Below are 21648 nucleotides of genomic sequence, written 5' to 3'. Positions count from 1 at the left end.
TAAAAATTCGAATTGAATTATATTATATTCAACAGAGTCGTGTAAAGTTACGCATTCGGAACATGTAATACGGCTCATGGTGTTACAATATTATCACTCCGCCTTGCAGTGTAGTCAGTTTGTAAAGTTTCAGGTTCTTCGGGATGGATCTAACCAGTAGTTTGGAGCTATTTCCGGAGTTTGCAGTGACTCAGCTGCTTTTCAGAGATGTTAAAAACTGTCCAGAATTAAGAAAGATGGCAGTGGAGGGGAAAATAGCCGGCGCGTTGATAAACCCATCCATGGTGAGTGTTTAGACACAGCTCAGTGTACAATATAGAGGTGTAGGGTCTCGTGCTCCTCAAAGGACACCTGACTTAGTCTTTAGGGCTCTTTAAATATTTATTAGAAAATATTTGTGTAATTATTGTAAAAGAAAAAGCCAAGATGAACCTATGAATGACCAGAGCTGTTACATGTTACATATTTGTTACATGTACCTTACAGCACATTCAACATGTACCAGTGAAGAAACTGGGATCAAAGCACAATGTCAGCCTAGATTAGTCCAGTGGTGGCTCAATTAGTTAAGGCTGTGGGTTACTGGGTTACTGATCAGAAGGTTGTGGGTTCAAGCCAATATCCTGGTTGACCCCCGCTTCCTATTGGAATATGTGAAGAAAATATTTCACTCTGCTGTAAGTTACATGCAACAAATAATTGACTAATTATTATAAAGATACAGTGACCCTGGAGCAGATAGAGTTAACAGTGGCAACATGGCAGTCCTGGGACTTGAACCCAAATAAATAAAGTCATGAAGGTGAAGATGGCAAAACAAGGTATGGGTTAAACATAAAAGTCTTTGTCATATATATACTGTACATAGAGTGGACATTATTATTTTCTCATTTCTCATATCCCAGTTGGTTAAGGCACTGGACGTGGAAGTCAGGATTAGTTTACCCGAATCCAGCACTCCCATCAGCAATAGCTAGTATATGCTGTGGCTCGAGCCTTATCCATTGCCTCAATTTTAACTTTGTGAACCCACACGGGTTAAATTGAGTGTAAATCTATCAGAGGTCACATATAAGGATTTGTGATTGTGCAGAATAACAGAACTCAGTTATGAGTGTGAAACCTTTTTTTTTATTTCTCTCTAATATCACCTGCTACATCAGCTAATGCACTTGTAGAACATTTTACTAGTGCTTGGATACCATCAAGGTAGAACTTTTTCTTTCGCGGGGATATGATTGGACTGCCTGTCAGTCACTTTTACTTCTTCTTCCCCTAAAACTTTCATCATGTAACGGTTTGACTTGTACATCTCTTTTATAAATGCCTGTATGTATGATTTGACTTGCTTTGTCTTTGTGAAGGTTTTGGATCCCTTCCAAGCTCTACTAGCAGCAAATAAAGCAGTTCATGTGCAGAAGATTGGAAAAATGAAAACAAGAAGCTTATACTCTGAAATCATCTTCAACCTTTCACCAACAAACAACGTAAGTGGTACCTTACTACTACATGCATAGAGTTTATCTTACATATGGTTTAGATATGTGTTAGCAATAAATTTGGAGTGTTTACATTTATCTAACAAATTGCACAGAACATAGAAGCACAGAACCATAACCATCAAAATATCTCTTCTGAGTTATAAGTAATGTCTCCTAATGTCTACACAGATCTCTGAGGCTTTTAAAAGGTTTGGGATCTCAGACAATGACAACGCAGTTCTTATTGTCCTGGTTCATAACACAGAAGAAGCATACAATAAGGATGATATCCTGTCTAAGGTGGACGGCCAGCAGATCCCAGCTGATCAAATCTCCACCCTCAGTGATCTGGCCAAGATTAAAAAGGTTTGATTCGTTTTAGAGACACTCTTTGTTATAATCTCAGGTCTGTACCTTGCACGAGTTTTATGCTTCTGAGAATAATATCCTGTCTTTGCTTTTGTCATTCCAGCTTTATAAAGTTGCACCCCAAGAAGAAAAGTGTGGAAGTGTTTTGGATGCTGTTATCTGCAGAATGGCTGCTAAGGATGTTGTATAGTGTATTTGTCTCATGTCAAAAATACAAGTTCTTTATTTATTTCTGTTAAAGCTACAGTATAGATTTTTTTACAATAAAAAAACAAAAAAACTAATTTGGTTTAAGAGCTGTCAGCATTTTTGTTTTGAGAGCGTTGTGACAAATGCCCTACAAAGTCATCAAAAACAAGTCATCATAGTATGTTGTTTACACAAGAATGAATAAAAAATAAATGAGCCCTAAGACAGATGAGTCCTAATACACCCTTAATAATTGGAATAACGGGTGGTTACGGTGTTAGACTACCGTTCGGAAGGTCCCAAGTTCAAAACCCATGACCACCAAATTCGCGCTGTGAGGCCCTAGAGCAAGGCCCTTAACCCTCAACTGCTCAGATGTAAAATGAGATAAAAAATGTAAGTCGCTCAGGATAAGGGCTTCTGACAAATAATTCTTCTAACCAATCATAACCCAGAAGGTGGGATTTATCAGAAAAGATGACCAGCTTAACCTAACCTCAAAGTTGGAGGAAAATACTGTTATATTTCTAGCAGAGTAAATGCTCCATTGTAGACAGTTATGTTCTGATTAAATGCTTTGAGCATGTAAACATACATTACACGAGTTCGGCTAAGTCGCAATCTTTAATTAGACTCTTCTTAGTGGGATTGAAAAAAAATATTATCCATGCAAACATAGTCTGTTTCATGTGGGAGAGAAAAGGAACCGTAGTTCCAGGCGACATTACCTATGATGGTCTGTGGTGAAGATACTCAACCCTGTTCATTACATTTTATAGTGTTTTCCCAGGAAACCTGTGGTTTTTATTTTTCATCATTCTTTTCTGAAGTGAGGTATAAGCATAATTTCTTTGTGTCAATAAAATGTATGTACTGATTGACCAGGTTATAACATCTACAAGTTTTATCCTCCCTAATGGCAGAGGCATATTTTAGGACTCAAATTTTAGAAAGAGTGTCTCTGGGAGCATGAGGAATCATTTTCACACATGAACTGTCTTCCACAGTGCGTGTCATAATCAAGGCTGAATGTGATCAAAAGAATATTAGAGTGTTCTGATTTTTTTTTGGTCTGACAGTTTTTTGGTGAAGAGTACACTATCAGTCTAAATTATGATTTTATAATCATAAATTAAATAAATAAATAAAAAGATGGAGTACCTTAGAGCTTGTGAACTTTACTCTTTTCTCCCATGCCTACACATTAATAATACATTATACAGACCTGGTTAAACATCCTTTCCTACAGCAGCTCATTTATTTTAATGAGACAAGAAATTGTAGATCTCCAGCTGTGTAATGGTTGCTCCTGTCGCTCGTCAGACAGAAAGGTCAGACGTGCTAATTTTGCATTGCATCTGAATTCTTTCATCCAAGAAATCCTCCAGTTCTGGTTTCTGTTGACAGTACAACATCTTCATCTTGGAGCTTTTTTTTAAAGGCAAGCACCAATTACACACCTAGAGAATATTATTTAAGAAGTCATGCTAATAAACACAGTGAACCTGAGGTCCATGTTGATTTTTTTAAATGACATTAAGAATTTTTAATCACTCAACAGTAGTTAAAATAGATAGACATATTTAATGTCTTTCCAAAAGATTGATCTCAGAAAGTTTCTGTGAAATGGCATTTTTAGTACACTAGCTTTTTTTCTATAGACATTTCAGATAAAATGTAGTATGCAGGATGGTTCAGAGGGTGGCACTGCCACTTCACAGTTCCCAGGTTTACAGTTCAATCCTGTGGAGATATGCATGCTCTCTCCTTGTTTGCATGGGATTTCATTCAGATTTTCTTCCCCTGTCTCCCAGCACCACTGAACACATGGCAGGAGAATTCACCCCAAAGATCAGGCTGTTTCACCTTTTTACTCAAGAAACCGGACATGTTTTTTTTGTTTTGTGCACTCAGTTGTGAATACTTCATCTGCATATTCTTGTTTTTTATCTCTCTCAATATTTTCCACTTTCTGTCTTTTCTCATTCACTTTTCTTTGTTTTATCTCTGCCTCTTTCTGCTTCCTTTGCTCCTCAATCCTCTCCCTCAACTGCCTTTTCTCATCCTTTTTTCTCTTTTTCTCTCTAATTGTCTTCTCCATTATCTCCCACTCATTCTTGTCGTTCTCACTTGCTCTTGGTGCCCCCTTCTTTTTACAGCTATCGTGGGCTCTCTGATCCTCTATCTTCTGCCTTTTCAGTGCCAAAAGTTTCTCTTTTTTCGCAATCTTTTGCTCCTTCTTTTTTAAAAAATTCTGCATCTTTTTCTTCTCTTCTTCAAAAGCATGCAACGCTCTGTCGAGGTCCCATCTTTCCTCTTTGATGGCCTTCCATTCTTCATATTTCTTCAGTGTTATTTTATTAAATTCTCTCCACTCATTCTCAAGTGTTGACTGTCCCTCCAATAGTTTCTCTTCCTCTTTCTTTAGCTTGTTAATCTTTTTGGCTTCCTCTTTCCTCCATGTTTCCTGAAGCTCCTCCAAGAGCTTTATTTCCTGCTCTCTCTCAGAGAGCTTCTGCTTCTCAAAAGCGACCAACTCGCAGTGCTTTGCTACTTTTTGTTTCTCCTTCATGAGTTTTCTCTCCATTGTTTCGATATTTTTCAACCTCTCTATTATCTGCTCTTTCCCGAACTCCATCTCTTCAAGTTCCTCCTTCTCGGAAGCAATCATTTCCCTTTGCTTAGCGAGTTCTTGTTCCTGATGTTTAAGGTATCTTTCATGAACTAGCAGACCTTCAAGTCTCTCCCTTTCTCTTTTTACCTCCCTTTTTTCTGTCCCCATTTGGTGTCTTTCTCTTTCGTGTATTTTTATCTTCTCCAACATCTCCAGGCACTCCTCTTTCTGCTTTTCAATATGCTTCTCCTCATTCCTGATGTCCTGCATTCTCAGCTCTAGAGCGCTCATTAGCTTCTTCTTCTCCTCTTCATGCATCTTTCTCTCTCTCTGAATCATCTCTGAAATCTGTTTCAGTTCTGTAGCACAGCATTAAATTACATTAATCTGAATTCTGTTTGTACATCTATCAGCTTCACAATTATGATTAATAAAAACATGGGCGTAACCATCCTATGAGAAAAGGAGAGATTGCCAAAAGAAGACCTTAATGTAATTAATGAAAGAAGATATGAACAGTTTTATATTTTTTGTCCTATCTCTCAAATCTTAATAAACTGACAGAATAATGGAAAATTCTGGCATTACTGTGGATGCTCTCTGGCTCAATTAAACAGCCAGAAATTTTATTGTACACATTGCAGAATTTGCCTAATATTTAGGTGGATTATTATCAGATTGGGTCTATGGAATGTATTTTACATTAAGTTTTAGATTTATATAATTTTAAACAAAAGGCCAAAATTAACTTAATAAAACTTAATAAAGTTGTAATGTTTATCCTAATTTTATAGTTCATTTTTGAAAGTTATGAACCTGAAAGAATAGCATAGTGGCTAGCTCTGTGGCCTTACATGTCGTGGGTTTGAGTCCCACCTTGGGTATGTGTGTGGAGATGTTCTCCACATGCATGGTGGGTTTATGTCTAATTGTAATGTGTGCGTGCTCGTATGTGCTTGTCTGCCCTACAGTTGGCACCCTGTCCAGAGTGTACAGTATCCTGCCTTGTTTGCCCCGAGTATGCTGGGGTAGGCTTTGGGCTTCCCATGACTCTGTACATAATAAGTGGTTAAGAGAATGAGTGACATGATCTTAAAAGATATTAGCAGTAGTAACACTCATTAATTTATTTACATATTAATTAATATACCTTAAGACTACATTTGTATTTGTAATGCAATATTTGACTAGTAGAAAAATATATAAATATATATAAAGTTAGTGACTATAAAGTACATTTTATTCATTCATTCACTGTTTATCCTTATGTACAGGTTCATGGCGGGGAGACTTGGGGCACAAGGCAGGGTATACCTAATCCATGGCAGGGCAATTTAGGATAAATAAAAATAAAATTAGGATTAAAATAAATTAGGATAAAGTGCCATGTTCTAAGTCATTTAAAACATCAAGTTATGGATTACTGTCTTATATTTATCTTTACCTTTTCATCTCAAACTCAAGTGTCTTCAGGAAACATGCATCTCTCAGTGAATTATTGATATTTGCCAATATAGCGATTTTACTTTAGAATTTTAACTAATAAAATATTGCATTTACATTGATCAATATCTTTTCCTTCGCTTTTAGTAAGCAATCTCACCTTTATCTTGATTCTCCTTCCATTTTCTTAACCCTTTATGTGTTTTATCCTCATCTGTAACGTGATCATTCTCTCTACTCTCTGTCTTTTTTATTCTTTCTCCTTAAAAGGGAAGATTGAGTATAGAAAATTATTACAATTTGTACATTATTTTTTCTGTTTGTCTTCAATCCAGAATGCTTTTACCACTTTTACCACTGTAAAGTTCCTTACCATAAAGTGGATTCAGCCTCCTTATTTCCTCCTCTAACCTCCACTCAGATTTTAAGCAGGAGAGCCTGTAGTCAATCTGGTGGCTCAGAACCTTCTCCATCCTCGCCATGCGCTTCTCGAGCCAAATCCTTTGTTCCAAGTATCTTAAGCCAAGATTTAAGTCATCCTAAAAGGAAATACACATGGATTAGTCGAATCTTATGCACCATTATTAAAAATTGACGTTTAAGAATTAGGAATTTAATCAGAACACCCTCCTTTAAATGTTTTTAATATGCAAAATACTACAAAGTTCAATATGTACTGTAGTCATTATTGGTAGCTAACATTCAGAAACATGGTAGGGGGAAGAAGTACTTTCTATAATTGAGTAATGTGTATGAGTGATGTTCAATTCAGGACTTTTGACATTGAGGTACTTATCTCAGTGCTTCGATACCATCAAGGTAGAAAGATCAATGATCAGACTGTCTGCTTCACTTCTGAATTGCTGGCCTTCTAGAAACTCTTTTAATGGCTCAAACATGTGGGAATGGCTTGCAGAGAGGTCAGTACTTGTATGAGGGATGTAACAAACTATCTGTCGATTTTCAAGAATCAGGTGTGTCACTCACTTATGTTTATGGGAATGATTTTGCAGTGGCCTCCGAGCATTCTTATCACTATACTGGGCTTGAAGTATTTTGTAAATGTCAATTGTTTTTTGTGCCGTCATTCATGAGAAATTTCATCTCAAAGTTTAAGTACAGTAAACCTTTTTTTTTTTTTTTTACTGTCTGAGTTTTTCTGTGTCTCAAATTGTTTGAAGAAATTTTGCCCTGCTCTTTTTTAACACACTGTTTTAAACCTCGGTTGTTGACTTCTTAAGCCACACAAATGTTGAATTTGCTAATGGGCTTGGGATCGTTATCAATTATATTATGAACTTTATCCCAGCTAAAAATGCTGAAAAGATGATTCAATATTCGATTAAATATTAATCTGGTATAAAATTGTATTCCTCGTTGTTTCAGTGACTTTTGAATTCTTGTTCTCATTAGCCCAAAAGACTACCCGGTTTCTAAATAGATTATTTGTTTTTAAGACTTAGGGGCAAAAATTACAACATATTGTAATCTGTGGAGTTTTTTTTATTATTACTATTGACATCTGTGATAACCACACAATTATTATTACAACCCTGATTTCCTTTTCCTTTATTATGTATATAATACATTACTGACTGTCTATACCGCTTCATCCTGTATACAGTGTCATGGGGCCTGGAGCCTATCCCAAGAGACTGAGGGCACCGGACGGTGTGCCATTATATCGCAGGGCTCAAACACACACCATCACAATCATTCACACACTACGGCAATTTCTGAGTATCTGGAGGAACCCACAGAGGACGAGGAGAGCATACACACTCCACACACACAGAGACAGACCCTAAGGCTGGAATCAAACCCAGACTATAATACATTAGTATTTCACTATTTGTAAAGGAACAGGTGTAGGGGGAGTTGTTCGATTGCTGATCAGTAGATCCCAGGTTTAAGCCCAAGAGCCACCCTGAACCCGGTCCGTCAGTGAACCTGGTCCTGTAAGAACCTGGCATCAAAACGAAGGCTACCTCTCCAAGTTGCTGCCTGATTGCATGTAGATGCCTTATGTATCTTAAATAATCAAAGGTAGACTTCATATCTGATTTAAATAAATAAATAAATAAATAAATAAACTTACCATTTATTTTACTCTTTTTAAAATACTGACAGGAATACATTTAAAATAAGATTCAAAAAACTTTTTTTTCCACAAACTATTTTTGCTTCTCATTAACTAAATAGCGGCGCTGTTGGATTAATTTTTTATTTATTTTTTGCTACGTCACAGTCGTTCCTGTTAGATTAGCTGTACAGTACAGTACACACACCGGTCACCTGATTCAGTGACTCAACTTGTACTTATAATTAACTAAAAACTTTTCCATCATTGCAAAACTTCTCACAGGAATTGGACCTGATTCATCAGAACAGACTAATTCCTGTAGCCAGCAGTTTGTTCATTTGTTTTTTTTCACACAGTAATTAAAGCAAACTGCCTCGCTGTAAACAACGTTTAAAATTGTAGTTTTTAGTTTGAACGCTGGGTGTCGCTCTGCGTCCTAGTGTAAACCTGCGCTTTCCTCCTATATGATTGAAGCTTATCTCATTGCGCAGGCGTACGTTAATGCTAACAAGATTTTGCTAGCGTTACAAAAGATCTATTTTATAAATTTCTGTGTGTATATATATATATATATAAAATTCACAGAAGGTATTATCTATAAGTACTTGTTTGTTTGTACATACTGTACAGTGAAGGAAGCTAACTAGCTAATCTCATCAGTGAAAAAGCTCTACTGATTAATTGTGGCTAATATATACGTACAGTACAGGATTGTCCCATGTTTGGAAACTAATAGACCTGTTCTGCATTGAACCCATACGTCCCTTTGTTACATACTTTTAAGAATTATGCTCAGTGGTAGGTTTCTCGCCTGCCATTTTTTATTTTTGTCCAGTTTGTCGTTTGCCTGCTGTCCATGATGAAATGGCAGATGTGGTAATGCACATGATAAGAATAGCAGCAGTTGAAACACAGCTCCCAGTGTGCACAGGATGATGTCTTTTGGCACACTGACTTATGAAGGCCTACACTCACTGTGACTGTGCGTGCAGTCTTGTGCTGTCATCTGTTGGTGTCACAAACCTAGTCCTAAAACCTTTTGATACCACCTTGTATACAGTTTTACAATTATATCTTACATGTGCAAACAGCTCTTATACAGTACATTTGCTATAAAATCAGAAAATAATATAGGGTGTTCAAGTCATGTTCAGGCATGCTTGGATGATAAAACTGTTTGGGGTAGCACAGATATAGTCCCAGTAATTTGCATCAGAGTTCCAGGTTGGATCCTAAGCTCAAGTCATTGACTGAGTGAGTATGACTGGGTTTCTCTGCATGCTCTTTCAATTAAGAGGATTCCCTCTGGGTTCTGCAGTCTCGTCTCCCAAAAACAGTTACTCACGATAATTGAATAAGTTTCCGCTGATGTCAGTGATAGGTGTGTTCCATGCAAACAGAGCTTGTACATTCATACATTCACATTTTTAAAGCTATATAGATTACTCAACAAACAAAATACACTAGGCTGTTATTCAACAGACCCTGAATGAGACACAAGTCTGTTTTCAACCAAGAACATTCTTTGAAACCCAAAACCTCTGAAAAAATATAAAAACCCATGAAAGAATGACAAAGTTTATGGCAAAAACACTACCACAGCAACTCTTGGCTTTGTTTGCAAGTGAATTTTTTTTTCTTTTTTTTTAACAAGAGGATATCTGGACATGTCTGACTCGTAATTGTGCCCCGCTTCTGGTTGGGGATCTCGTCGCATGAATGACCCGTGTCTGTAGTGACGGTTTCACTTTTCCATGAAGATGGGCCTGGTCTCGGCTGATGCTGACAGCGCTTCTCTAAGGACTTTTGACTGCAATTGCTCGATAGTTCAGGACTAAAGTTTTCTACTGTCTACCTGAGCCTCCAATAACGAACTGGACTCCATATTAACTTTAACACATATCCTGTTATACTGCATTTCCAGCCCCCTAACACACAGTAATGACTGCAGTTCAATCCCTTTTATCTGTTATCACTCAAATGAGAATGGGTTCCCTGTCATTTCGATTCATACACATTCACACTTTATACAAACTTTACTTTAAATAATTCTTTTGATTGTGTAAAGCTGCTTTGCAACAATGTCAACTGTTAAAATCGCTATATAAATAGAATTTAATTGAATTGAATCTTAAATTATCTATGTCTCAGTAAAGCAGTGACTTATGGTACTTGTGGTAAAGCTGTATTATGTGTAAAAAAATATAATAATGTAAATAATGTATTTGATTTTTATGTGTAAAATCAACCATTATAAAATATACAGATGAACAGCACAATGCTTTATATAATATTTATTATATATTGATTCTTTATATAATCATAAAATGAAGTTATCGTTACAACTGAAATGTGCGTCAGAATTCATAAAATATTTAGAAAGTACAAGATGGGGTAAGATCAAGATCCCGAGTTACCAATAATCAGACCACTTGCGCCCTCGAAGGCGAAGCGTCTCGCTGCTGCTAAGGATGGCCCCTGTGTGATCTGCTTAGGATGCATGTGGTGATTGAGGATGGTTCTACTCAATGACTATGAACATCATCTTGGACTCAGCTGATGGCTTGTTACTGCAGTCGCTCAATAGGTTTGAATCTGAAACTCCTGCAAATAGTTTGTACCTAAGCCTCCATCAGTGAAAGTAGACCGTATATCAATTCAAACACCTTTCTTGTATTATTAAACTTTGAATCTTATAGCACAGATATAGCAAATATTTATTTGCAGTCATACAGTCTGATATCACCTAAATGAGGATGGATTTCCTGTCGAGTCTGGTTCCTCTCAAGGTTTTCCTCTTATTGCCATCTTAGGGAATTTTCCTTGCCACTTCAACCTCCGCTTTGTTTATCAGAGACAAACGGATGGTTATAAGTTATACTTTTTTTCCAATTTATATCCAAATTTTCTATTTTTGTAAAGCTGCTTTGCAAAATGTCTATTATTAAAAGTGCTATATGAATACAATTTCATTTAATTGAACTGAATTAAAAGATGGAAAAAATAAAGGAGAACATAAACATTATTTTTAGAAACCATAGGTTAAGAAATGACTACAGACATAAAGAAGGTGGATAATGATCAGAATTAGTAGGAAAAAAATCAGAAATTCAGCAATTGAAAACAGTTTGTTTATTATGCCAACAACTTACTTGATTTTAGTGTTTTCCATTTATAAAAAATCAACAATAATTGTAATTTAGCTCTGTCATGTAAGTCTTTATGCACTCCTCAAAACTCCTTAAAAAAAAAAAAAAAAAACAAGGCCATACAATCTTGGGCAGAGCTATTGTGTAAATCAGTCTGGGTAGCTGGTAAGCTCATCTTTGCTGATGTTCCCCCCACTCAGGATTACAACAACGTTCCTGCTGTCAATGTCTGGTATCCTGTTGTTAACAAGGGCAGCAAATGCAGCTGATCCTGACGGTTCTACAACTAGACCAGCTTCGTAGAGAGTGGAAACGGCAGACTTGATCTCATCATCAGTCACCAACACTATCTCCTCCACGTACTTTTGACACAATGCATACGGCAGGGCACCTAGGACATGGAACATAGAGAACACGCGCCATGTAGGAAAGGTAATAAAATATATTTCTATCACTGTTTATATATGTGTGTATGTGTGTGCAATTTAAAACAGGACTTGGGATGATATTTGTTGTGAGGAAAGGTGTCAAATTAGATTATATACTTTATAATAATGACACTCTTAGCTGCAATAAAACATCTGAATGGTGCCAACGTTTTAAAAGAGGCTGTACGTTCTTGAATGATGATCCGGGCTGTGGTGGTCCAGAGCCCACTGCAGTCATTACCGTGAACATTCAACAAGTGGAAAACTTTTAGAAAAGACAATGCCTGGTTTGATCACCATAGACATTCTGCTGGGGTTTTTGTCACTTCCCTCATACAGTCCATGCCATTTCCACATGTTTGAGTTTTTAAAGGCGTTCCTGAGAGGCCAACATTTCAGATGTCAGCAGACAGTCCGGTTATGGCTCCAGCATATAAAAAAAAAACTTGTACCTTTATGAAATTGAAGCACTAGTGAAAGGCTGGGATAGACAAATTATATGGAGAAATGAAGGGAGATTTACTCTCAGAACTTAGTTCGGTTATTTTGCACAATCAAAAGTCCTGGTTAGACTTGAACACCCCCTGTATACATTTGCAGGTTGGGAAAAAGAAACTTTTATGTAAAACTGACATTACTATTAAAGAAATGTTTAATGTGGCAAACTCATTATTAATATTTCTTGTGAATTAAATGATACCTGCAGATGGTGGAGCAAGACCAGAGGCAATGCTTCTGCTGTCCATGGCAACAGGCCTTTTCTCAATGAAGCTTTTGTACATGGTGCATGCTGTTCATTTTGAAGACCAAATGAGAAAATAAGGAAAATAAACTTATAACACAATAATGCTCCCAAATCAACTTATCTATACACATTATTCGCCTCCTTACCTCCTTCTGGTTCCACTCCATACATTCTTGTTTCGTCACAACCAGAAAGTTTAATGGCTGCTGCTACTCCAGCCAGTAAAGCCCCCCCACCGCAGCTCACTACTACAACATCAGGATTAGGAAGCACCTCCAGGATCTCTAAGCCCAGACTATACCAGCATACAGATCAGCAGAGAGATGAGAAGTACTACTAACTGTACTTAACCACTTTAATAAAGTATGTTAAAATGACTGTTATGTACCTGGCATGTCCTGCTATGACATCCAGATCATTGTAGGGATGAAGAAAAGTAGTTTTTTCCTCTTGAACACATCGATTCACAACGTCCATTTGACACAGAGTTGGGACTCGTTCGACCTCGAGGCCAAAACTCTGTAACAAAAAAAAAAAAAAAGTAATATTGATTTGAATTCTTACAATTTGAAGCATTACATTTGTATTTTCAGTGCGGTCTTACTTTTATTAGCAGAGACCTGGAGATTGGAGCCGTTTCAGGCATCACCACTTTGCCTTTAGTTCCGTAGTGTTTAGAGGCATATGCAAAGGACTTCCCATAATTCCCAGCAGAGATTGTGACGAAATTGCCCCCACTGGATCTTTGGGAAAATTGATTTGCGACGCCTCTAATCTTATATGACCCTGATAAATACATTTTTAACTTAAGCTGAATTAAAATAATCATAGGTCAGGTTAAATAATTTTTCTAATACTTTTGGACACACTTATGTCAGCCCTAGGTTTAAACCACAGTCATCTTGTTACTTGTGCATTAATATTGAAAAGCACAAACTAACCTGTCCTTTGCATGTTCTCCAACTTTAAATAGACATTGCAGGGCACCTTGAGTTGCAGTGTGGTCTGGCAACAAAGGATCATGGGTGTTTTGATCACTCCCAAAGGGCTGCTCATGACTGTCTCCCGAACATCACTGAGCATCTTAAGTGTAATTCCTTCTGCTATCAGATCTTCCATGTTGCTAAGGGGGAATAAAAATCAGTTAGACGGCATATTTGCTCATTATATTAATTACTCAAAGTCTGAATAAACCTATATCTTAGTTTGTATTACAAGTGCATACTTGACACCAACTGTTGCAGTGATGCTAGTTTTATGGCTATTTTAAAAGAAGCAATTTGGTCCAAATGAAATTTGCCCCATTTTCTCCTTTCTATTTTGATGATATAGTAAAAGTTTCCAAAATGTTGGTGTCCGAAAAATTGTGCATGTTTAAAATTGTGGAAAATGATTAATATCACACCCTGTGGCATCCCAATCCAAATGTATCCTTTGCAATGCTCACAATACACCAACAAATCCAAAAATTATTTTATTTCTTGGCTTTATTCTTATTTTTTTATTGCTTAGTAAACCTAATCATTATTATCCTTTAAAAATGTTAAAATATAAGAAAAATGGTCAAAGAAAAATATATTTGCATAGTAATCTTTAAAATCCTTTAATCATTTGTGTATTCATTTCATACAATATATTCACAATTTAGCATTTTGTATCTCATAACATATACAGTATACATATAACATACCATTTAGGTGCATGCATACACTCACAGTACTGCGCAAAGGCATTATGCACCCTATACTTTCAATATAAATTGTATGCCAGTCAATAAAAAAGAATGGAATAGTAAAAAGAGACTTAATTAAAAGTTTTATATTAACATTACAGATGAATAATATTTCATGTAAAAAAAATCATCAAGGCTTCAGAGACCAAAGGGTTCCCAGAAAAGTCTAAAACAACTCACTAGGCATTCCCTTGGTGAAAAACTATATGGCTTAGTGTCTCGCTGTGCACTGTGCAATGATTTTATTCTCATTTCGTTATTTTTAGAGCATCCTTCCTTTACAGATTTTCTAACATTTTGCCCCAGACTTTGCACAGTACTGTAGATAGAGAAGCTGCTAAAACGCCACCACTTCTTTATGCAATTTATACATGATTTAGAAATCTGTAATGAGGTGTGCAACAAACCCATCGTTGGCATTCTTTTCGCCTTTAAAGCAATGGAATAACAGGGATTGGCTGTGTAAAACTAGGCACTTAACACTCCAGGGAAGCAACAACCAAAAAAAATGATTAATAGGTCAAAAGTAGTTTTTAAAGACCTCCAAGGCAGGATTGTTTGAGGGCACACCTCAACGTAGAGGTAGAGAAACAAAGGGTAGAGAAACCGTGCACCGTAGAAGTCCATAAATAACATGGTGCCTTCCATTCTTATATGCGAGAATTAATGACCAACAACACTATTCCCTGAGCTGTTGATCCAAACTGAGCACATCACACAGAATGGCATTAGTCATCGAGGTGACAGAATCAGAAAAGGAGAACCTGCGAGAAAGTCTCACAAGTGCATCATCTGAACTGATGTTTGGGCAACATCAAAAAACATGCTAGCCACCCTCTTCTGCATAAATAAGCTCATTCAGATTGATAAGGAAACATGTAACATAATTTTTAGATTTGTAGCAGATGGCCTTAGCATGGCCGAGATTTACTGTAATTCCTCATATCCTAACAATAACAGGAAATGTTGCGCCACTCAAACGCACAATTACAGAAATTTATCTTCAATAACAGAGTAGCCTTGTTTGCGTTTCTGGGGTTCAGAGCTCATCACAGAAAAACTAACTTACCATATACACTCACCCAAAGGATTATTAGGAACACCATACTGATACGGTGTTTGACCCCCTTTCGCCTTCAGAACTGCCTTAATTCTATGTGGCATTGATTCAACAAGGTGCTAAAAGCATTCTTTAGAAATGTTGGCCCATATTGATAGGATAGCATCTTGCAGTTGATGGAGATTTGTAGGATGCACATCTAGGGCACGAAGCTCCTGTTCCACCACATCCCAAAGATGCTCTATTGGGTTGAAATCTGGTGACTGTGGGGGCCATTTTAGTACAGTGAACTCATTGTCATGTTCAAAAAACCAATTTGAAATTATTCGAGCTTTGTGACATGGTTCATTATCCTGCTGGAAGTAGCCATCAGAGGATGGGTACATGGTGGTCATAAAGGGATGGACATGGTCAAAAACAATGCTCAGGTAGCTCGTGGCATTTAAACGATGCCCAACTGGCACTAAGGGGCCCAGAAAACATCCCCCACTGAACTCAATGAACTGGGGTAAAATTGTACCAGAACAAAATGACACAAAAACTGAAACAGCACAAAAAATGGAAAACACTAACCCAGAGGCTATGTGTGTATGGCTTATTCCATTCATTTGCAGCAAGTCCGGATTCGCCGACATGTGTCGCCTTTGCATGTGTGATTTGACGTTTTTCTTGTTCAGACTTAAATTGCAAAAGCGACATGTGATTCTTGTGGCCCTTGGTGTCTGTTCTTTAAAGCTAGCAGCACACAGACTGTGACTTGGGTTGACAGACATAATATACTCTTTGCTGTCTGAGGGGGTAATTGAGACGGTCAGAGACGCAGCAGAAAACAGAGGGCTGGGTGACATCACATTGAAGGTCCCTGTGGCACCGTCTTTACCGCACTGAGGGTCTGAGCCATTATTGTCACTGCATATAGAGACTGAGGTATTGACAGGTAAGGCAGAGTGACCAAGCAATGCTGGTAATGTGCTGGAGACCAATGAAGAACCAGACAGTGTGGGCACCTGCGTGTTTAAGGATAATCTGCACTTGTGTATATGTTGGGTAAAGTTATTCCGAGAGATTATAGTCCTCTTGCAGCAGCAATGGTAGTGGCTGTTTTTCCTGCATCCTAGGTTGCATTTGTAGATTTTTTTTTCTGTAAGAAAGTGACATTTTCAGAATGGTATATGAGTGTAGGAAAAAAATACACTATTTTTAAAGCTATCAGGTGCAAACCTGTAAGGACAGACTGTCGTTATTCAGTCTGCTCATTATTCATTTTACCTTGAAATTCAACCGCTGTTTTCTCATGGGTTTGTACGTGAGCCACAAGCGCAGCATACTCCCCCTTCCTGTTGCAGAACTGGCATTTATACTTGTCAGGGCCAATACAAATAGGTTGAGGTCGTCTCACTTTAGGGCAAATAGTGACATGAAGCTGCAGTTTAAAAAAAGCAAAACGTTTTGAAATCAGATACTTTTAGTTAATGAATTGTGTTTAACTTTTAACAGAAAATAGAATTATAGCTATCAAATCACTCAACATGCTCCTGCTAAACATGATCATGATTAGCAGGATTAACACATACAGATATGACCTACAAATATGTGTCTTACCTCACTGGTTTGCGGCATTAGAGATGCAAATTAAGCACATGCTGTTGCACTCAGTGTTTTTAATGGTGCCAAATGCTGGAGAATATAAAACACAGGAATTATAAACTACTGTAAAATGTAACATGAAGCAGTCACTGAAACTGAAACCCATTAGTTGCTTTTAACTAAAGAAGAGCAAAACTGCTCTTAATAGAGAATTGTAGAAGTTAAAAAAAACAAACCAAACACATCAGCTGGCTCCCATACACTTGGAAAAATTATACTGTATAGCATACTTCAGTTGATTCAATTTTAAGAAGACAAAATCATAAATACTTGTAAAACTCATGTTTCGGTCATGTTTAGACATTCAGAATGATTTCTACTGCGTGCACAAACAAAAAAAAAGAGGGAAAAACTTTCTTTGGTGGGCCATGACTCAACAGCAGCTCATTTACATAGACACTGAAATAGGGCGTTTGGAGAAGGAGTGAGGTAGCTCGGAGATCTACCAGTCAAAAGTTTGTATACACCTTCTAATTCAATGGTCTTTCCTGATTTTTCTTTCTTTCTAAACTGTAAAACAATCCTGAATACTCAATACTAATATGCACCAATCTAGGGTTACTTCTGATGTTTTTTAATTTGTTATAGAAACAGTAAAATTTGTGACCTTTAAAACTTTACTCACCCCAAGTGTCTAATTACTCACCTTCTATATCCTCACTGAACCCTGGTGGAGTATTTATTTTTAAATCTATTTACCCTGCCTTTACCCAGAATGGTTTCTAAATGCAAGTTGGCTGGTCACCTCATCTAGATTTCTTCTAATTTTTATACTGGGGACACTAAAATCTGTATCCTTATCCATATTGTTAACTCAGAAATCCTGCTTTCTAGGGTTACAAGCCATTTCCAATATTTATAAAAAATTAGTTATAATTTAGTACTGCATACTTATATTTAACAAATCATGTTCAAGAGGGACTTCACTCGTAAACTCATTTAAGTGATTACGGTAGATAACTACATTATGATACAGCTTACCTTAGCTCAACTTCTCTTCTCTTTCTCTTGAGGCTGAAAAAGCAAGAAATCATCTCTGGAATCCCTTTTTTTCATGATCGATGGAGGAACTCCAAAATATTTTGTCTCCGGAACCCCGATGCCTCCTATGTATCTTCTACAGGTCAACTGAACCTTTACACCCATATGTACGTATGGAACATGCCAGTCCAGGCTTGACTCTACTGATTAGGGTTTATACTAATGTTTAGCGCGGGGCAGTGGGCATTTGTGCTCAATCAGGCACAAGAGCATTAGTGAGGTCAGACACTGATGTTACGTGATGTTGCCTGGGCTTGACGTTTGAATTAATTCCAGAGGTGTTCAGTAGGGTTCAGGTCAGGAATCTGTTATTCTTTTTTTTATCATAAACATCATCATCACTTTGTACACAGTCATGCTGGAACAGTTTCATGACTCTGAATATGGTAAAATAAAACCCTAAAGCCTCATCATACAAGGACTTTGGATGAAATTGTGTATTCCAACATATGGGTGTGATGATATACTAATACTTAATCTTTATGGCTACAGTTGCGGTATACAATGTGTAACAAAGTTATTGATAAAGTACCCAATAATTAATCTGGCCATTTAAATATAAATATTAGACCTATCTACCTTACCTGCCTATTATCATTGTATTACTTCAAAACTGTGCACGATGGACTATTAATTTGTACGATTACTCTCCAAAGTTCAAGTAATGTGTACAGAAACCAATTTTGCTGTATTGCAAAATATCTCCTATTCTTAAAATGCATGTCACTTAAAGCCCCTAAAAGGACTTGGAAGGAGAAAAGAAAGACAAAGAAGAAAAAAAAATCTTTTTTTTGGGGGGGGGGGGGGTTGCAAACTTTAAACTTAAAAGTGGGTAAAAGTATATGAGGGTCACTGTTAAACAATTTCTATAATCACATCTTTGGATTGGTTGCTTTTTCGTTGGATTGGATTCTTTATTTTTTTCTTAATAAAAAAAGGATTTAACATATTAGCAATCTTTCTATTCATTAGGTTAACTAGACTTCCAATCTTTTTCCAACAAATCCCACATGTCATGACTAAGTACAAGACTTCAATCTTATATATGACTGGATAGACCTTTAATGTGTAGTATTTATCTGATTATTAAAGTCACCCCACTTGAATACTCTTAAATCCTTTAAGTGTGCTAGCCCACTGGGTAACATAGAGCAAATATAGATCATAGTTAATGTAGAACATTTAAGAGAGTGAGTGAGTGAGAAAAATAAAAACACTGACAGACAGAGAGACAAATGGGCAGACAGATAGACAGACAGGTGAGTGGACAGACAGACGGATGGACAGAGAGATAGACAGACAGACAGATAGATAGGTAGATAGGCAGACAGACAGGTAGATAGGACGTTGTGTCCCTGGCCAAAAACAGTTGCGGTAGGACGGCATTAATTGGTAAAGATTTTATCGATTAAGGCATTAACTGGTAAAAATATGTGACAAAGAACATTTCCTAAAAATGCATTCTGATACATGTCTACAGTTGTCTGGGGTTGCATGTGTAGCTGTCACTTTTGACTTTTTGCTGGGTATTGTTTAATATATACCCTCCAAACAAATATGTGGACAATTTATGACAGCTGTTGTAAATCAGAAAATGTCAAACACGTCCGTTCAACTGGGTGGACAGACAGAACAGACAGATTAAAGAGATAGATAGATAGATAGATAGATAGATAGATAGATAGATAGATAGATATGTACTGTAGATAGATAGATTAACAGGCAGATAGATAAATAGACAGATAAATAAATAGATCTATCTATCTATCTATCTATCTATCTATCTATCTAAATTCAAATTCAAATTCAAATTTTATTTCTCACATACACAATCATACAGAGTACAATATGCAGTGAAATGTTTTTGTGCGACCACAGAGTCGCGACGGCAGCCGCCTAAACAGCGCCATCATAGAAGATAAGAAATAGATACATTAGGATACGAGGGTAAAAAATCCCCTCCCAGACTGTCCTTCGAAAAGGGCAGTGTGCGATCAGGGGTACAAAAATACCTCAGCAACAAGCACATAAAAACATGTAAACACAAGACATAAACATTGCAACGATTAGGGTACAGGGGATAGGAAATGTCCAATGTAGGCAAACAGCTCCAGTCCCTGCAGCTAGAGAGCGCTGGTCCCGATTCCGCCTGCCCACACTGAAGGGAATAAGCACACGAAGGCGTTGGATATGGGGAAGGTAGAGTGTCTATCTGTAGCTGTTATGTGTGTGCGTGAGTGCGTGCGTATCAGTTTGTAAGCCTGTAGCATCCCGTAATAGTCTGCGCCAGGTGTCCTTGAAGGGGGAGGGAGTAAGATTCCAGAGCGTCTCGTTATCTTGGTCTTCGGGGAGTTTGTTATGACTCCAGCCACGGCCTTGAATGCAGTAGCTGGAAGAAAAAAGGGGCAGCCGAAAAAGAAAATCATATTTTCCAGGTTTCGAACAATATCTGCCAATTTCACAGATATTTAATGTCCATCACTGGTCTGCAGGTCTGTCCAAATCACGTTGCATAGCTGCTAGTCTCTCCAAGATATTATCCAATTTGCGGTCCTGAACCACAGTCTGATTACCGACAGCTCTCGTCACCACTATTTCCCAGCCAGCCAGTCTCTTGGGGTTGAGACTGACTGCTTTTAAGATTTTTCGATATCCAAGTATCCCACCTAATCCAATCAGCAGAATCCCAGTTATCAGAGTTCCGAATAGGTAGATATCTTCAACGTCCTCCAGAGACAGTGCGGCCAGGCACACAATGCGCCACTTCTCCCAACTGTCCATCGTGTATCCAGCAGCAAACGTCCCAGCAGGACAAGTAGGTTCCCCAGAACCCACACTTCTCGTCGAGAAGATCGTGTCAATTGCATTCAGAGACCAGTTGATCAAATCCATATTCCTTTTTAATTTTCAAGAGCAAGACGAGGAGAGTCTCTGAATATATTCACAAGACAGACAAGAGAAGCAAGCGGGGAGAGATAAGGGAGGGAGAGCAGATGCGACCGCCTTCGTCAAGAGCCAAGAGGGACTACTATCTATCTATCTATCTATCAAGAGAAAATAATTCTATTGGAAGTAAGGTCCAATCTAAGATCACAACTTAAAATGCTTTTCTTTTTTATTATTTTCTCTTTTAAATATGAAAATTGTCTCTACCTGTCTATCTGTCTATTTATCTGTTAACTTTATTCATCCCATTAATGTGGAAGCCTCGAATTCAACTTTTCTAAAATCCAAATAACACAAATTTAAACTTTATTCTATAGCTTGTCAAAATAAAAATACTCCTGTGAAACGCATTATTGTTGAAGTAACAGAAACTGTAACTCGCCTCGCTCGTGCGCAGCAGTCCGTCTCCCCGGGGATTGTGGGTAAAAGTGGGCGTTCCGCGTAGTCAACTCCCTCCCAGGACTCCGTTAACCGCGTGTGATATTTATAGTATTACCGACACACTTGTGTCGTTTGGAAAACCTACAACATTATATAGATTCCTTGCACACGTTTTAGTTTACCGTTTGTTTAGGAAACTATCCACCGAGGTTCGTTAAAGTTAATAGACCGGAAAAAACAATAATTACCTGAAACACGTTCCGGATGTAAAGGGTTTAAGTGTACATGACTCAACTAGTAAGATGTCACTGGTTGTCATAGACATGAGTTATCATATTTA

The 21648-nt window shown here is 37.4% G+C and overlaps 3 protein-coding genes across 4 annotated transcripts; 1 reads left to right on the top strand and 2 right to left on the bottom strand.

Moving 5' to 3' along the window:
* The first annotated feature begins 90 nt into the window (after positions 1-90).
* On the top strand, positions 91-3138 carry tprkb (Tp53rk binding protein). Its single transcript, XM_053508772.1, has 4 exons — positions 91-284; positions 1365-1487; positions 1671-1847; positions 1954-3138. Exons 1-4 carry the CDS (start codon positions 144-146, stop codon positions 2038-2040), a joined length of 528 nt encoding a protein of 175 aa, XP_053364747.1. The 5' UTR covers positions 91-143; the 3' UTR covers positions 2041-3138.
* A 516-nt stretch (positions 3139-3654) lies between these two features.
* LOC128534515 (golgin subfamily A member 6-like protein 22) lies at positions 3655-8263 on the bottom strand. The gene is made up of 4 exons (XM_053508963.1): positions 8195-8263; positions 6470-6635; positions 6257-6358; positions 3655-5012 (listed from the first exon to the last, which is right to left on the bottom strand). Exons 1-4 carry the CDS (start codon positions 8195-8197, stop codon positions 3910-3912), a joined length of 1374 nt encoding a protein of 457 aa, XP_053364938.1. The 5' UTR covers positions 8198-8263; the 3' UTR covers positions 3655-3909.
* Positions 8264-11247: 2984 nt separating this feature from the next.
* Positions 11248-21510, bottom strand: srr (serine racemase). Of its 2 annotated transcripts, XM_053508507.1 has the most exons (11): positions 21310-21510; positions 17922-17954; positions 16896-16970; positions 16563-16716; positions 15867-16434; positions 13443-13624; positions 13106-13287; positions 12890-13020; positions 12648-12796; positions 12457-12546; positions 11248-11719 (listed from the first exon to the last, which is right to left on the bottom strand). In XM_053508507.1, the coding sequence occupies exons 3-11, from the start codon at positions 16911-16913 to the stop codon at positions 11478-11480; spliced, it is 1716 nt and encodes a 571-aa protein (XP_053364482.1). In that variant the 5' UTR covers positions 16914-16970; positions 17922-17954; positions 21310-21510; the 3' UTR covers positions 11248-11477. The 2 variants fall into 2 exon arrangements, with proteins under 2 accessions (XP_053364482.1, XP_053364483.1); XM_053508508.1 differs by lacking the exon at positions 17922-17954.
* Between the last annotated feature and the right edge of the window lie 138 nt (positions 21511-21648).

Source organism: Clarias gariepinus, chromosome 12 (genome assembly GCF_024256425.1).
Source record: "Clarias gariepinus isolate MV-2021 ecotype Netherlands chromosome 12, CGAR_prim_01v2, whole genome shotgun sequence".
Classification (NCBI taxonomy): Eukaryota; Metazoa; Chordata; class Actinopteri; order Siluriformes; family Clariidae; genus Clarias; species Clarias gariepinus.
The sequence above is the reverse complement of the archived record's forward strand: the minus strand, read 5'-3'. Positions and strand labels throughout refer to the sequence as shown.

Excerpts from the sequence above, each read along its gene's own strand:
- srr (XM_053508507.1), bottom strand. Across the intron at positions 12,797-12,889 it reads GTCATAGCAGGACATGCCAG|TCTGGGCTTAGAGATCCTGG; the intron begins GTACATAACAGT and ends ATGCTGGTATAG. Across the intron at positions 11,720-12,456 it reads TCTTGCTCCACCATCTGCAG|GTGCCCTGCCGTATGCATTG; the intron begins GTATCATTTAAT and ends TCCATGTCCTAG.
- tprkb (XM_053508772.1), top strand. The coding sequence starts at position 144 with ATGGATCTAACCAGTAGTTTGGAGCTATTTCCGGAGTTTGCAGTGACT. Across the intron at positions 1,488-1,670 it reads ACCTTTCACCAACAAACAAC|ATCTCTGAGGCTTTTAAAAG; the intron begins GTAAGTGGTACC and ends ATGTCTACACAG. Across the intron at positions 1,848-1,953 it reads ATCTGGCCAAGATTAAAAAG|CTTTATAAAGTTGCACCCCA; the intron begins GTTTGATTCGTT and ends TTGTCATTCCAG.
- LOC128534515 (XM_053508963.1), bottom strand. Across the intron at positions 6,359-6,469 it reads GAGGCTGAATCCACTTTATG|GAGAAAGAATAAAAAAGACA; the intron begins GTAAGGAACTTT and ends TTCCCTTTTAAG. Across the intron at positions 5,013-6,256 it reads GAAGGAGAATCAAGATAAAG|AACTGAAACAGATTTCAGAG; the intron begins GTGAGATTGCTT and ends GCTGTGCTACAG.